This window comes from Vipera ursinii (genome assembly GCF_947247035.1).
Source record: "Vipera ursinii genome assembly, chromosome: 1".
Taxonomy (NCBI): Eukaryota; Metazoa; Chordata; class Lepidosauria; order Squamata; family Viperidae; genus Vipera; species Vipera ursinii.
The window spans coordinates 29,079,073-29,092,791 of NC_139512.1; the positions used below are offsets into that span (position 1 = coordinate 29,079,073).

At 40.6% G+C, this 13,719-nt stretch overlaps 1 protein-coding gene across 13 annotated transcripts in view; it reads left to right on the top strand.

Moving 5' to 3' along the window:
• SYNE2 (spectrin repeat containing nuclear envelope protein 2) overlaps positions 1 to 13,719 on the top strand; it is a 244,648-nt gene that overhangs the window by 147,706 nt on the left and 83,223 nt on the right. For all 13 annotated transcript variants that reach the window (XM_083350942.1, XM_083350953.1, XM_083350943.1 and 10 more), the window contains 5 exons: positions 870 to 944; positions 2,174 to 2,236; positions 3,724 to 3,963; positions 8,903 to 9,088; positions 11,930 to 12,046. In XM_083350942.1, the coding sequence (XP_083207068.1) occupies positions 870 to 944; positions 2,174 to 2,236; positions 3,724 to 3,963; positions 8,903 to 9,088; positions 11,930 to 12,046 (681 nt within the window). The remainder of the gene's footprint in view (positions 1 to 869; positions 945 to 2,173; positions 2,237 to 3,723; positions 3,964 to 8,902; positions 9,089 to 11,929; positions 12,047 to 13,719) is intronic.

The following is a 13,719-nucleotide window of genomic DNA, read 5'->3' on the forward strand; positions in this document are numbered from 1 at the left end:
AAATTTCAGGTTTAAAATCTACAAGTTTTTTTTCAATAACTCTTTGCTTTGGCACATGTCTACCAAACATGGTAATAAGTACCAGACTTGTGTTTACATTTCCAACGTCTATCTGACATGTTTTTAAACATTTTTGCTAATCTTGCTGGTGGCAAGTGCCATCTATAAAACATTTTATATAAGTTTTCACCACAGCTCCTGGATACATTAAAGATTATAGGACATATATGAGACTTACTTAGTTAACTAAATAACTTAACAGAAACTTTGCAGGAGTGAATCCCACCCTGGGGAGTGGGATTGGAATAGATGGCTGTGGCCTATTTGCAACTGGGCTGTATGAGTGGCTGGCTGGTGTACATGCATGCGCACACAGCCCCACTCACACGAACGTCACGGGTGCTCACAGCCTCACTCGCTTGAGTGTCACAGATGCTCTTAGTCCCACTCATGTGAGCAACAGGTGCTTGTACATGCTCATGTGTCTATCCACCCCAAAACCATCTCCTCTTCCCCCTCTCCCCTCCGGGCTGCCAACCCAGAAAAGTTGGGGAACTCTGCCATACATGGTCATTGCCAACCCTTCCAACCTGTATTTTTGTAAAAATAAAGTAGGTATTAAAAAAATGTAGAACAACTTAATATAGCTATAAAAGAAGCTATGCAGGGATTTGAAACCTATTGCACCTGAAGGACTAAAACCACTTGACAATAAACAGATTTCTATGACACTATATGAGATTGTGCCTACAAAACTACCTAATTTGATTATTTCTTACTAATTCTGAAAAGCATGCATATTATGTGTCAGAGAGGACATTTTAAAGGCTACAGCAATAACTGGAGGTTTCTTTCTCTTTATGGTACAGCCCAAAAAGCGAGGATCCCTGGCTCTTTTACCTTCCTTGGTTGAGGAAGTAGAAGACAATTCCTTCCACAATGAAGTAAGTACACGGTGGAGTCTAATGAAGCTGAGTTTTACTAGAGAAATAAAAGTAGGCAGTGAAAGTGAGCAACTTAGTCATGAACAGGGGCTGCTGCATTATACTGATATCTTTGGAAACAAGCAGCATAATCAGAATTGTCTTTCTTCTTAAATGCATATTTTGATTATGGCAGTATTATAAATGTCATGTCATTAGGAAATTATTAAGGATCTGGTTGTTTTCCCAGATTCTGGGAACAGGATGATTGTAGATGCCCTTTTTGTTTTACTCTGTTTTATTTTATTTTGATCTGATCTGTTTTGGCATTTTGCCTGCCTGGTTGGTTATATTTGTTATGTGCTTTTAGTTGTGAGCTATGTCAGAATTGTTTAAAAGTTGGGCAGTCTATAAATTATTTAATCAAAAGAAATAAAAACATCCTATGTGGGACAGAACCTAAGGGGAGTCTGCAGAAAAGCTTTCAGTAGTAGCAAAAACTGCTGCCTTATTCCACAATCTTTCCATAGTATTTATGGAAAGATGCAAATTGTTTTCCCATTGTCTTCACTTTGGCAGATGCGTTCAAATCTATTCCAAAAAGTAGATGCAAGGGTGACTCCCATTGGTGAGGGAGGGAGTTTTAATTTGAGGTTGCAGTGAGATCTGTGTCCTTCTGCAAGCTTTTCTTGTTTTTCTCAAAGCAAAATATAACTGTAATGTCTGATAGGCATCTTCAGTTAAAATCTCCATTGCCACAAACTGTCTTTCATACATAACTCAAAGAAGCAAACTGTGATATAGCTTTAGAGAAAGCTTCTAAAACCAAAACTAGTGTCAACTAATTTTGGTTTCTGAGCATTAATTTTATATTCAGAATATTCTCCATAATTATGAATTGCTTTCATTAACCCTTTTATTGCCCAGAGTGCTTTCTGCAAGCTTTCTGCAAATGAGAAGGAATGTGGGGGCACAAATTACAGGTGTTTTTTTTCTGGCTCTAAATATGGACAATAAAAATTAGTACCCAACTCACAACATGAACCATGCATGAATAATATTGCTGCAGTGTTTCTCATCACTGTGAACTTCAGAATGATCCAGAATCCTGTTCTTAGGACTACTTCCTTTGTTTCCAACTTTTACAGTTACATTGGTAGTTGAACATCTAACTTTGAGTAGATGCAGTTTTGAAGCAAGAATAACTGTGGGCAACTTTAAAGAAAAAAAATCTTTCAATTTCTTTACAGGAGGTGGATACTGATATCACAAAGGCCATCTCCAGTGAAGCTCCTCTTCACATTCCAACCAAGGTAGGGGTCATGGCTATTAAATAGTTAAATTTTCTTTGAAAATATAATAATTTGCTACTTAATCTTGGAAAATCAAAATAAAAAGAAGCAAATATATTGCCAGCTATTGATGTTGTATGTTGTATTCAACTGTGAATAAAATCATAAAGAGCTTTCCCCAACTTGGAGCTTTTCCAGATGTGTTGACATATAGCTATTAGCTTCTTTAGCAGCGTCTTGCGAAAAGTTGGGTTAATTACAATTTCTACACAATAATTCAGAGTATTTATATTCAGATCCCCTATATATTGGTCTGATGTGATCTGATCCAATAGTACATTCTAGACTAACTAAAACAATATAATTTATTTTCTTGAGAAATAATAACAATAATAATAGTAATAGTAATAATAAGATTCAATAGGTGGATAAAAATGTCAAATTTAGTTCTGAATATCTGCCTGACTGTGTGATGAACCAAAATGATTACTGCTACTACTTATGATTCCTTACAGTTTTAAAAACTAACAAAAGCACAAGGTCCTGTATCATAAAAAAGCATCATAAAATAGAATTACATCATGCAAAAGAATACTAATTAAAACAAATAGTAGGGGGAAAAATAAGACCATTCATTATCTAGCACTTGAGAAAAAAGACTGCAGCCAATGGTGGACATATCTAGGGAGGAAGCCCTAAGGAGTGCCATTACTGAGAAAGCCCAACTCTTAAGGACCACCCAGATCCCCTCATCTGGCAAAAGAATTGAAGAAGGACCCCAGGCAGGCCTTGAGGCTCTAAGAAGGTAGATTGGTTGTATATCCAGTTTTCCAGCTACAAATATTTCAGCCGTTGCACCTATCAAACACAAGACACAATTACAGACTTTTTTTTAAAGAGAGAGGAGTAGAATGATTGCTTGTTATAAAACGCTGAAGAAGTCTTGAGGGTAGGAAGAATGGAATGATATTGCTCAAATCTTTGTTTACAGAGCCCATTTAACAACCTTCTCTTTTGTGAGAGAAAAAAATCTCCCCCTTTTTTGCTAGGTTTTTATTTTATTGTTTTTAATGTTAGAGTAAATGCCTTTAAGAGACCAAAGTTCAAAAGCAATATGTAAATATTTACTCTGGGGCCTATGCTCCAGCTTTGAAATGCAGTACCTGGAATCTTAACCGACAAGCTCTAGAAAAACACTTTTCTGTAGGTCCTGTGGGATAGGATTTAATAATAAGCTATGAGTCAGCCGACTTCCTGTTTCGTCAGCCTACCTGTGGAAATGCAAATGAGTTGCTAAGAAGCCTGTTGTGCCAGATCACGTGTTGTTGCTGGTGGCTGAGATTACTTTTTTTCTATCTTTTTAATCTTTCTTTCCTTTTTTTAATGTATATATACCTATATATAAAAATCCCATTTGGCAAAGTGTGAGAATTCATGCTGCTTTCTGAGCACATGCTTACTGCTTTAGGTTTCATATATCCTGAGAATTCGGCTGTTCTTTCTTTCAGGGCAGATCTTCCACGCAACTCACTAACCCTCCCGAGTGCTTATGGAGATCACTGAGCAACACAAAGGCAACCGAGGACACAGTTAGGTCTGATTCTGAGCCAGCTCAGGTCCTCCATGTGTGCCAGGCTCAGATTGTTGAGCTGGAGCTGTGGCTCGATCAAGTGGAAGAGTCTCTAGGATCAGAAGCCCAGATCTGCCAAATGCAGCAGTCGGTGGAGCAGCATCTAGCTGCATGCCAGGTAAGAGGAAGAACTGGCTAAACTTCACCACTGCTTTTTGTAAATCGTCAGCTTTCTTTTAAGTCACTCTACACAGTACTTAGTGTCTCCACTGTCTTTACTCCTTGCTCTCTTTGAAGTGCTCCTGCAGTTAGATGGGTTAATTTTAAGGGGCGTAGCTAGATTAATTTCCCAATGCTCTTGACAACCAATCTCTGCTAACTTGGACAGGCACTATAAGACAAAACAATCTCAGTCTTATTTCCCAGGAATGGGCAGAATGTAGACTGGGGTCTATTGGCCTGATATTTTATAGCTGATCAGCAAGTGTTTTTCCAGTTACCAATTATTTAGCAGTAGCAGCAACAATACATTGCCCATCTAAAATGAGCTATGAGGTAAATAGATTTAGGACTAATCAGGATTGTAAACTCAGTTCAGTGCTGGTTATGTAAACTAACTCCTACACGAATATTCTGGAGGCAGTGTGATATGTTTTGTTAAACACATTTTGGCTGCTGCTTCTATATCTCTCAGGCTAAAAGTGCTAAAACTCCAATACCATGCAGATAAGAAGTTGTGACCTAATTAGAAAACACTGAACTTGTTGCCTCCCGATAATGAGAACTCAATGCAATGTCTACTTATAAGGGTATGAAGTCAATAATTCAGCAACCTGAAATTCCAGTTAGCACTCTTAAAAACCACTGACAAGATTCTAGTCAGCATTACCATAAAGATTAATTTTAAACTTCATGGACAGTGTCAAATGAAATATCATAAATTAAATCAAGTTTCTAGTCCTTATTGTGATGGAAGGTGAATAAACTACATCAGAATCAGAATATAGCTGTAAGGGACCTTCTAGTCCAGCCCCCTGCTCAAGCAGGAAACCCTATATCATTTCAGACATGCGGCTGTCCAGTCTCTTCTTAAAAACATCTAGTGATGAAGCACCCACAACTTTTGAAGGGAAGCTATTCCACTGGTTAATTGTCCTCATTGTTAGGAAGTTCCTCCTTAATTCCAGGTTGCTTCTCTCCTTGATTAGTTTCCATCCATTGTTTCTTATCTTGCCTTCTGGTGCTTTGGAAAACCAATTGACCCCATTAACCTTGAGGCAGCCTCTCAAATACTGGAATACTGCTATTGGAATCATGTCTCCCCCTAGTTCTTCTTTTCTCTAGACTGGCCATTCCCAAATCCTGCAACCGTTCTTCATATGTTTTAGTCTCCAGGCCTTTAAACCATCTTAGTTGCTCTTCTTTGCACTTTTTACAAAGTCTCAACATCTTTTTTTGTAATGTGATCAAAACTGGATGGAGTATTCCAGACGTGGCCTTACTAAGGCTTTATAAAGTGGTACTAATACTTCATGTGATTTTGATTCTATGCCTCTGTTAATATAACCAAGGATTGTATTAGCTTTTTTGGCTGCTGCCACACATGGCTGGCTGATGTTTAAGTGATCGTCCCCTAGGACTCCAAGGTCCCTCTCACAGTACCTTTAGTTTTTCCTGCCCAGGTGTAAAACCTTGCTTTTCTCCACATTAAATATCATTTTGTTGGAAGGGGCCTATTGTTCAAGTCTGTCAAGATCTTTTTGGATTCTGAGCTTGTCTTCTGGGGTGTTAGCTATTCCTGCCAGCTTAGCGTCATCTGCAAATTTGATGAATTCCCCTTCCATCCCCTCATCTAAGCCATTTATGAAGATATTGAAGAGTACTGGGCCTAAGATGGAACCTTGTGGTACCCCACTGTTTACTTCCCTCCATGTGGATGTAGTACCATTAAGACCTTCATTTGAAAGTACCAAATGAAAAATCCTAGACTGTTTCGAGGACAAGAGTCCACTATCTGCTGATTGGACTGTACTCCAAGCTAGATGAAATTTCCAGGCATAGATACCTTGGTAGGTATTTGAAGCCTGTCACATTTCAAAGAAGTAGATAGAAGGTTGTTTGTGCTTAGCTTCTTTTGTTCATAATTTTAAAGCACAAAATGAAAGTATAACCGCATTGAGAAATTAAATGAAAATGTCAAACATTGTTACTTCTTTTGTGGGGTTAATTAATACCAGTTTTCTCAGAAATACTAGGCATCAGGGTTTTTCTGGGTTTTTTAAAAGTACAGTTTAAGAAGATGATTGAAAGTATTGCTAAACTTTCTATTGTTTCTGATCAATTTTCTGCAAACAGAATGTTTCAGAACAAATTATTTACAAATGTACTCATAGCAAATTATGTATAATGGGGCTTTTGTACTAAATCTTACCAAACTGACTTTTGAAGTAATGGGAAGAGAACTGAAACAAGAATACTTAATCTTTATCATTCATGAACAGTATTTGGAGGAGTAGCGATAAACAATTTGGATTTTAATGTTTTCGTATGGACCCCAGAACAACCTGCACAGGTCTCTTTATCTCATGCTTTATTAGATAAGAAAAATCTCTGGTATCTCTTGTGATAAGTAAGATAGGTAAAGGTTAGGTAAAGGTTCCCCCGCACATGCGTGCTAGTCGATTCCGACTCTAGGGGCTGCTGCTCATCTCCGTTTCAAAGCTGAAGAGCCAGCGCTTGTCCTAAGACGTCTCTGTGGTCATGGGGCCAGCATGACTAGATGCCAAAGGCGCACGGAAGGCTGTTACCTTCCCACCATAGTGGTCCCTATTTTTCTACTTGCATTTTTACATGCTTTCGAACTGCTAGGTTGGCAGAAGCTGGGACGAGTAACAGGCACTCATTCTGTTACGCGGCATTCGGGATTCGATCCGCCAAACTGCCCACCTTCTGATCTACAAGCTCAGCGTCCTAACCCACTGACCACCTTGTCCCTACTGATAAGTAAGATACAGTATGGCAAAACCCACTAAAAAGGAACACTTCTTGCTATAGCCTGCCTTCTAAAGATACTCATTGAAAATAATAAGGGCTCTATAAAAAAAAAGCTAATAATTTTGAGCCTGTATTCAATTCACCTCTGGCTATGAAACTTGCTTTTAGATATCCCAAATTCTTACAGCAATACGCTGCATGGATTCAGAGAAGCTCTTGTGCTCCTGAATCACTTGCCCCCATGGCTGAGCATATCAAAGGAAAGAAATATTTTTCTCTATTGCTTGGTGATTTTGAAAATGTTTTGCATGGATAATAAATGTTGCTGCTGCCCTTATTTTCCCTCACGTGCTTTCCACAGTTCTCCTTTAAACTTGGTTTCCAGGCCTGATGCTGTCCCATTAGTCCATCTGAACAATTTCTGGTGTGTCCTTAACAGGAATTCTGTTCCTGTTAGCCAACAGAGAGCCTTGGTGGTGTGAACCTTTTCTGGTGTGTCCTTAACAGGAATTCTGTTCCTGTTAGCCAACAGAGAGCCTTGGTGGTGTGAACCTTTTCTGGTGTGTCCTTAACAGGAATTCTGTTCCTGTTAGCCAACAGAGAGCCTTGGTGGAGCAGTGGGCTAATGCCTCCTTAAGTAACACCAGCTGCCTGCAATTAGTGCAGGTTCGCATCCCACCAGGCTCAAGGTTGATTCAGCCTTCCATCCTTCCGAGGTAGGTAAAATGAGGACCCAGATTGTTGGGGGCAATTAAGCTGACTTTGTAATAATGCCGCTTGGGGGGTGTGTGAAAGCCCCAATAAGCAGGCATATACATAGAATGAAGGCTACTGCTAAGCTTGTAAGCCGCCCTGAGTCTTCGGAGAAGGGCGGGATATAAATGGAATAAAAATAAAAATAAATAAATAAATAAACCCAATGTGGTCGCTCTGTGTGGTACCTTTTTTCTCTTTCAAATGTGTCCCTATTGTCAACCTTTCAAGCAGCAAGTTTATGAAATAAGGGTTAGGTTGATGTTACTCTATGAAGAGTCCTATCTGTGGTTCAAATCATTAAGGAAACAACCACCACCCAGAAAGTAACAGTACAGTCAAACAAAGCAGTGAAAATGTTTCAAGTCCATTAACGACGCTCTTGATCAGAATATGTTTTGAGGACTGGGTCCTGCTCACCTTCAACGCACCTCTTCTAAATAGAATTTGCCTAGGGCAGTGTTTCTCAACCTTAGCAACTTTAATATATGTGGATTTCAACTCTTGGAATTCCCCAGCCAGCCATTCTAGCTGGAGAATTCTGGGAGTTGAAGTCCAACATCTGAAAGTTGCCAAGTTTGAGAAATGCTGGCCTGGAGAATGTGTATGCTGAAAATCTCCCAGGTCAAGGAGAAGGATAGTGGAAAGGATCAGAGAAGAACATTCTCCTCCAGGGAGCACCTTGAATGAAACAGCTGGCTCAAGCAGCAAGATTGGTCCTTTCCTAGTGATTTTTCAGAAACTTAAGACCAGGCTCTTCTAAAGAGTTGTTGGAGATCGAAGTGTGGGAATACTTGCCTTGGACAGAAAGAGTGTGCTCTGGGTTCACTGTGGTATTATAATATGTCCTGCAGTGTTATTTGTTTGGTCTTTATTGCCTCTTTGGCTTTTTAAGGTGATAAAAGTCAACCAGATTGATGCAGCATAATAGCTGCAATGATACATACATATGTGGAAAGGGAAAGTCAGAAGTAGAAGAAGATCATCTCAGGTGGACATTTACAGAATATTTATAGCATGAAATTGGCACACAAATAAATATCACTATATGAGGCCAGCCTTCAGATTTCTGAGATCTGTGGCTCTTTTCACTTTCTATTAGAAAAATGAGATCCACAATATATGTAATAAAAAAGACAGTGTATGCTTAACTGAGAATTTTGTGACAAATACATGAAATACATAAATTTCTACTCTTGATTCTTGTATTCCCCACATCTTCAGAAGCCAGGAAGGTGGGGGGTAGGGGTGGGAAAGGGGGGGGTCACATTTAGATGGGCCTTTCCAGGCATTGGAGTTATCAGCCTTTAAGCTTTAGGACCTTTTATTTACTAATGTTTTGTGAATGATTAACTGCTTGACTTCCTCAGGTGATGTTAACAGAAATTGAACAGAAAGTCATGTGGTTACTGGAGGAGTGCAAAGGCGCGTCCACTAGCAATAATAGCTCAGGCCTCGAACAAGAAACAGAGAACCTTTCCTTGAACCTTAAAAACGTGAAGTGCAAGTTGGAAAAAGTCCAGCGCATGCTCCAAGACAAATACACAGAAGAACAGGTAAACTGAAACATCAAGAAACTTGAAGAGTCATTATTATGCTGCCTGACTGCCAACAATTCTTACTGCATTTGCAGAAAGCAAACTTTCCCAACCTGCTGCACTTTTATTTATGTGGATTTCAGATTCCTAGAATTCTCAGCATTTGGGAATTCTGGTAATTGAAGCCCACTTAACTGGAAAGCATGCAGCGTGGAGACAACTGGTGGAAGGGATGTATATATGTGAATATCCTGCATATTAATGATGACTACAGGTAATTCCAGCCTTCTGGAATTTTGGAGCCTTGTATGCATCTACTCTGGGATCACAGTTCCCTGAATTTGCAACATATTTACAGGGCCCTAGGTTGGGGAAGAGCTCACCTGTGGGGATGCATGTGTTACAATTACTTGCCTCCTCAGCTCTACTTAATATTATGTCTGTTAGTCAGAAAATCATGCATTGTTATTTAGCTGAGAAGCATTTTTACACACACACACACACACACACACACACACACGGCTTTTTTCCTCATAGAACGCTCAGAACAGAGTTCCGGCACCTTTTTTGGATGGAACCTTGTAGGGTAGGCAAGGCGGGTTGTATGACATGTGTGAGTTCCAGCACCTTTTTCTTATACAAAAAAAGCACTGCTTATATACACATACACATACACACACACACACACACACACACACACACACACACACACATCCATTCCTAGGTATGTAGGTGGGGAAAACATAACAGCTGCCTTTCTTGAACAACCTCAGGCACATCGATAACAAAATAGCTCATTATCAGTAGCAATCCTTTCCTGTATTGTGATTCTTTCCCTTTAGTTTGTTTCCAGTGTGTGGCATCCAAAGGTAAACCATATCTCAGTATACAGATGGGTTAGATAGCATTCACAAAGTTTACAATATTGCAAAAGATTGCAACATTGAATATTTTAGTTACGTATTTGTTTGAACAATTTCTATAGCCATTCATCTAAACAGTGATTTTAAGTTTAAGTTTAAGTTTATTTGATTTCTATACCGCCCTTCTCCCGAGGGACTCAGGGCGGTTCACAGGGCATATATAAATAGCAGTACAAAAATTAAAAGAAATTAAACCAATGCCCAATTAAAATACAACAACAATAAAATAGTTAAAAACCCATTAAAAAACCCATATTCCCCCATCAGGCCAGACCAGCTAGTTCAAATAAGTGGGTCTTCAGCCCGCGGCGGAAGGAGCGAAGGTCCGATGCCATCCGGAGCTCAACCGGCAGTTGGTTCCATAATGCTGGAGCACCCACAGAGAAGGCCCTCCCCCTGGGGGCCACCAGTCGACATTCCCTGACTGGAGGCACCCTGAGGAGGCCCTCTCTGTGGGCACGCACAGGGCAGAGGGGAGTTGACGCCGGCAGCAGGTTTTGGGTGAGATTTTGGGTGATGAATAATCATAAGATCAATTAAAACCAGTATAAACATTATACACATATTCATTCATTCACTCATTTTCTCCAGAAGTTGTATTTTCCCCCAGATCTGCTGATATCTTCCCTTTTCTGTAGCTGGCATTGTTTTGTTAGCCTAAGGATCTATATTCTCATAATTATTTTGCTAATCATTAAGAAAAATCACAATAATCCCAGCTCTATAAAAGCAGCTTCAGACTGGTTTACGTGTATGGTACAGATGTATTCTGACTGAAAAAAGGCCTTTTCTTAATAAGGAACAATAGCAGTGAGTCAGAGCGAGTATAAATGGAATATTAGCTCTCTGCCATTGGGGCTAACTCCCTGGTTCCTTATGATTGTCTGTTCATAAGTGCCCATAATTGGACTTAGTTCTCTGCCAAAAAAAAAACAACCTTGTGCTTAGAGATGACGTGGCCTTGGTGATAATGTATTTGGGGCAAGAATAGCAACAATTATTAAAACTCTTTTGAAAACCGTTTTTGAAAAGCTGCATGAAAGTCCTCCGGGATTGCTTCATGCAGAGTCTCCTTTGCTCCTGGGGGGATGGAAAAAGAGAAGGAGAGAACTTGGTTGCAGCAGCAGGGATGAATAAATGAGCGCTGTGGACTGTGATAATGAAACTGAAGCATCTTCACCTGGCCTCCAAGCCACCTCAGAAGAAGAAAGTCGATAATGATGAATGAAAAGATTGTTTCACTTTTCTGTCATCACTATAGGCTGCTAGAGAGTTCCAGATTTGATTGAAAATAGTTGCTCAACCTTATTTGTGTACATAATAAAAGTCAGGCTCAAGCATAGTCCACAGTGGTGGGCATGAAGATCCCAGATTCAATTCATGTATTTCCAGAAAGTGAGAAGTCCTGCCTGAAACTCTTGAGAACTCCTGTCAGTCACTGTCAACAGCATTGGACTCGGTGGATCAGAACTCTGACTCAGTCTATGGCAGCTTCTAATTCTAACATACTGTCTACAACCAGATTTGGTGGATAACATGAATACAAGGATAGGAATTTAAAGGAGAGAAGCCGTGGGTAGTAAGCAGCATGAGGTCCTTTCCACAGTAGTTGCTTTTTGCCTGTTGTCCTTTCCCTACTCTCCATCTGTCTATCTTGGCCAGCCTTCTTGCCGTTCTGAGAGGAAAGCGACAGGAGTAGGAAAGCTACAGGGAGAAGTAGTAAGATGAGGAATGATTGAGAACCTCCTGCTTCTGTTTCCTAGTCCTTTCTGGTGATTCTTTCTGTGCATATTTTCTTCGGAGAAAGATTCTAACATGTGTAATTTTACTGTGATGGTTCTACTTGGTTTAAAAAAAATAGCATGAGAAAATTTAAAGTACATGCATGTTCTCTTTACATTTTTTTCTAAAAAAATGGTACTCTTTCTCTTTAAAGATGAGCACTTTTGAAAAGAGCTCTGTCAACTTCCCACAGCCACTTCATTTGGATTCCTCTAATTCGTTTCCAAATGTGACCTCAGAGAGACCTCCAAAAGGTTCTCAGCATCAACAGGTAATTTTTCCTTTACTTACTTATTTATTAAATTTATATGCCATCCATTTCACTGTCCAAGGCCTTTTGTTTTGTTTATTCATTTGTTTGTTTATGAGAACTTACATGGCAGCCCACTCACTCTCAGTGACTGTGGGCAGCTTACAAAAAACTAAAAACCCAATATACAAACAGAAAAAACAATGGCGACAAAATCAGATAAGCAACTTGATGGGCTCCATCCCACTCTAGGTTTCTGTGGCCGTTGGCAAAGAATGTCACACTGGGGGCCAATCTAATCTCCACTGGGCTGATGTTCCAAAAGAGGGAGCCACAACAGAGAAGGCTCTTCTTCTGATTCCTGTCAGATATATCTCCTTAGAATAGGGGACCCGCAACATTCTTTTCAGTTAACCTGGTCCTAAACCATGTAGAGCAGGGGTGTCAAACTCAATTTCATTGAGGGCCACATCAGCATTGTGGTTGCCCTCGGGGCCGGGTGGGTATGGCCAGGGTGGGTATGGCCTACTGGGTGGGCGTGGCTAGAGTGTGTATGGCCTACTGGGTGGGCGTGGCCAGCTCTACATCATTCGCATCAAGGGTGCCTATGGGGGCCTGGGCAGGAGTGGGACAGATCTGAGGGTCTCTGGCAGAAGGAGGGTCTCTGGGCCAGGGCCAAGGCAGTGGGGGCCGTTCCCTCACTGGTTCCAGGATGGCTTCACAGGCCGCATGAAACCACTTTACGGGCCGGATCTGGCCCCTGGGCCTTGTGTTTGACATGTATGATGTAGAGCTTTAATGGTAACCACCAGGATCTTGAATTGTACTCGGAAGCAAATCAACAGCCAATGCAGTCCCGCAGGAGAGGTAACACATATGCATAACTGGTTCTGACAGAACTATGTGGGCTGCTGCATTTTGAACTAACTGGAGCAGGGGTCTTCAAACTTGGCCCTTCAAACTTGGCGTGACTGGCTGAGGAATTCTGGGAACTGAAGTCCTCAAGTCATAAAAGGGCCAGGTTTGAAGACCCCTGAACTGGAGGTTCTGAATACTTTTCAAAGGCAGCCCCATGTAGAGCGCATTGCAAGATGGGAAATGATTAGGGCGTGACTGACTGCGAGCAGGAAAGGGTGTAACTGGTGCACAATGCACTGATGCACAACGATCCTCCTGGCCACAATTGCCACCTGCACCTTGTATCCAGGAGAACCCCCCAGATTAAGCACTAGGTCTTTCTGGGCCAGTGTCATCCCATCCAAGACCAAAGATGGCAATTTTCCATGGACCAAAGAACCCCAAATCCATTTCTGATAGAACAGCCTATTCGCTATATCTGGTCCTCTAGCAATTGATTTCTGGTTCATGGATGGTCAAAATGTTGGGTATCTTTTAACCTGGCAAAGGATTGTTTTCACTCCTTAAGTTCACTGTCCCAACTTCACCAAAATGCAAGTCTGATGATAGTGACTCTGCGAATTCTGGGGAAATCACGATGTCACCAAACTATGCCCATTGCAGCCTTAGGCAGAATACAAAAGCAAGATGCAGACTACACGTTGAAAAATAGCTTTCTCTTACCCTTTCTAGCATGTGAATTATTGTGTGCTAAGTAAAGCTGTGCCTGAAAATATCAGAAAAAATTATTACCTGTGGTGTAGTAGGGATAGAGATAATACATTCATCATTGTGCT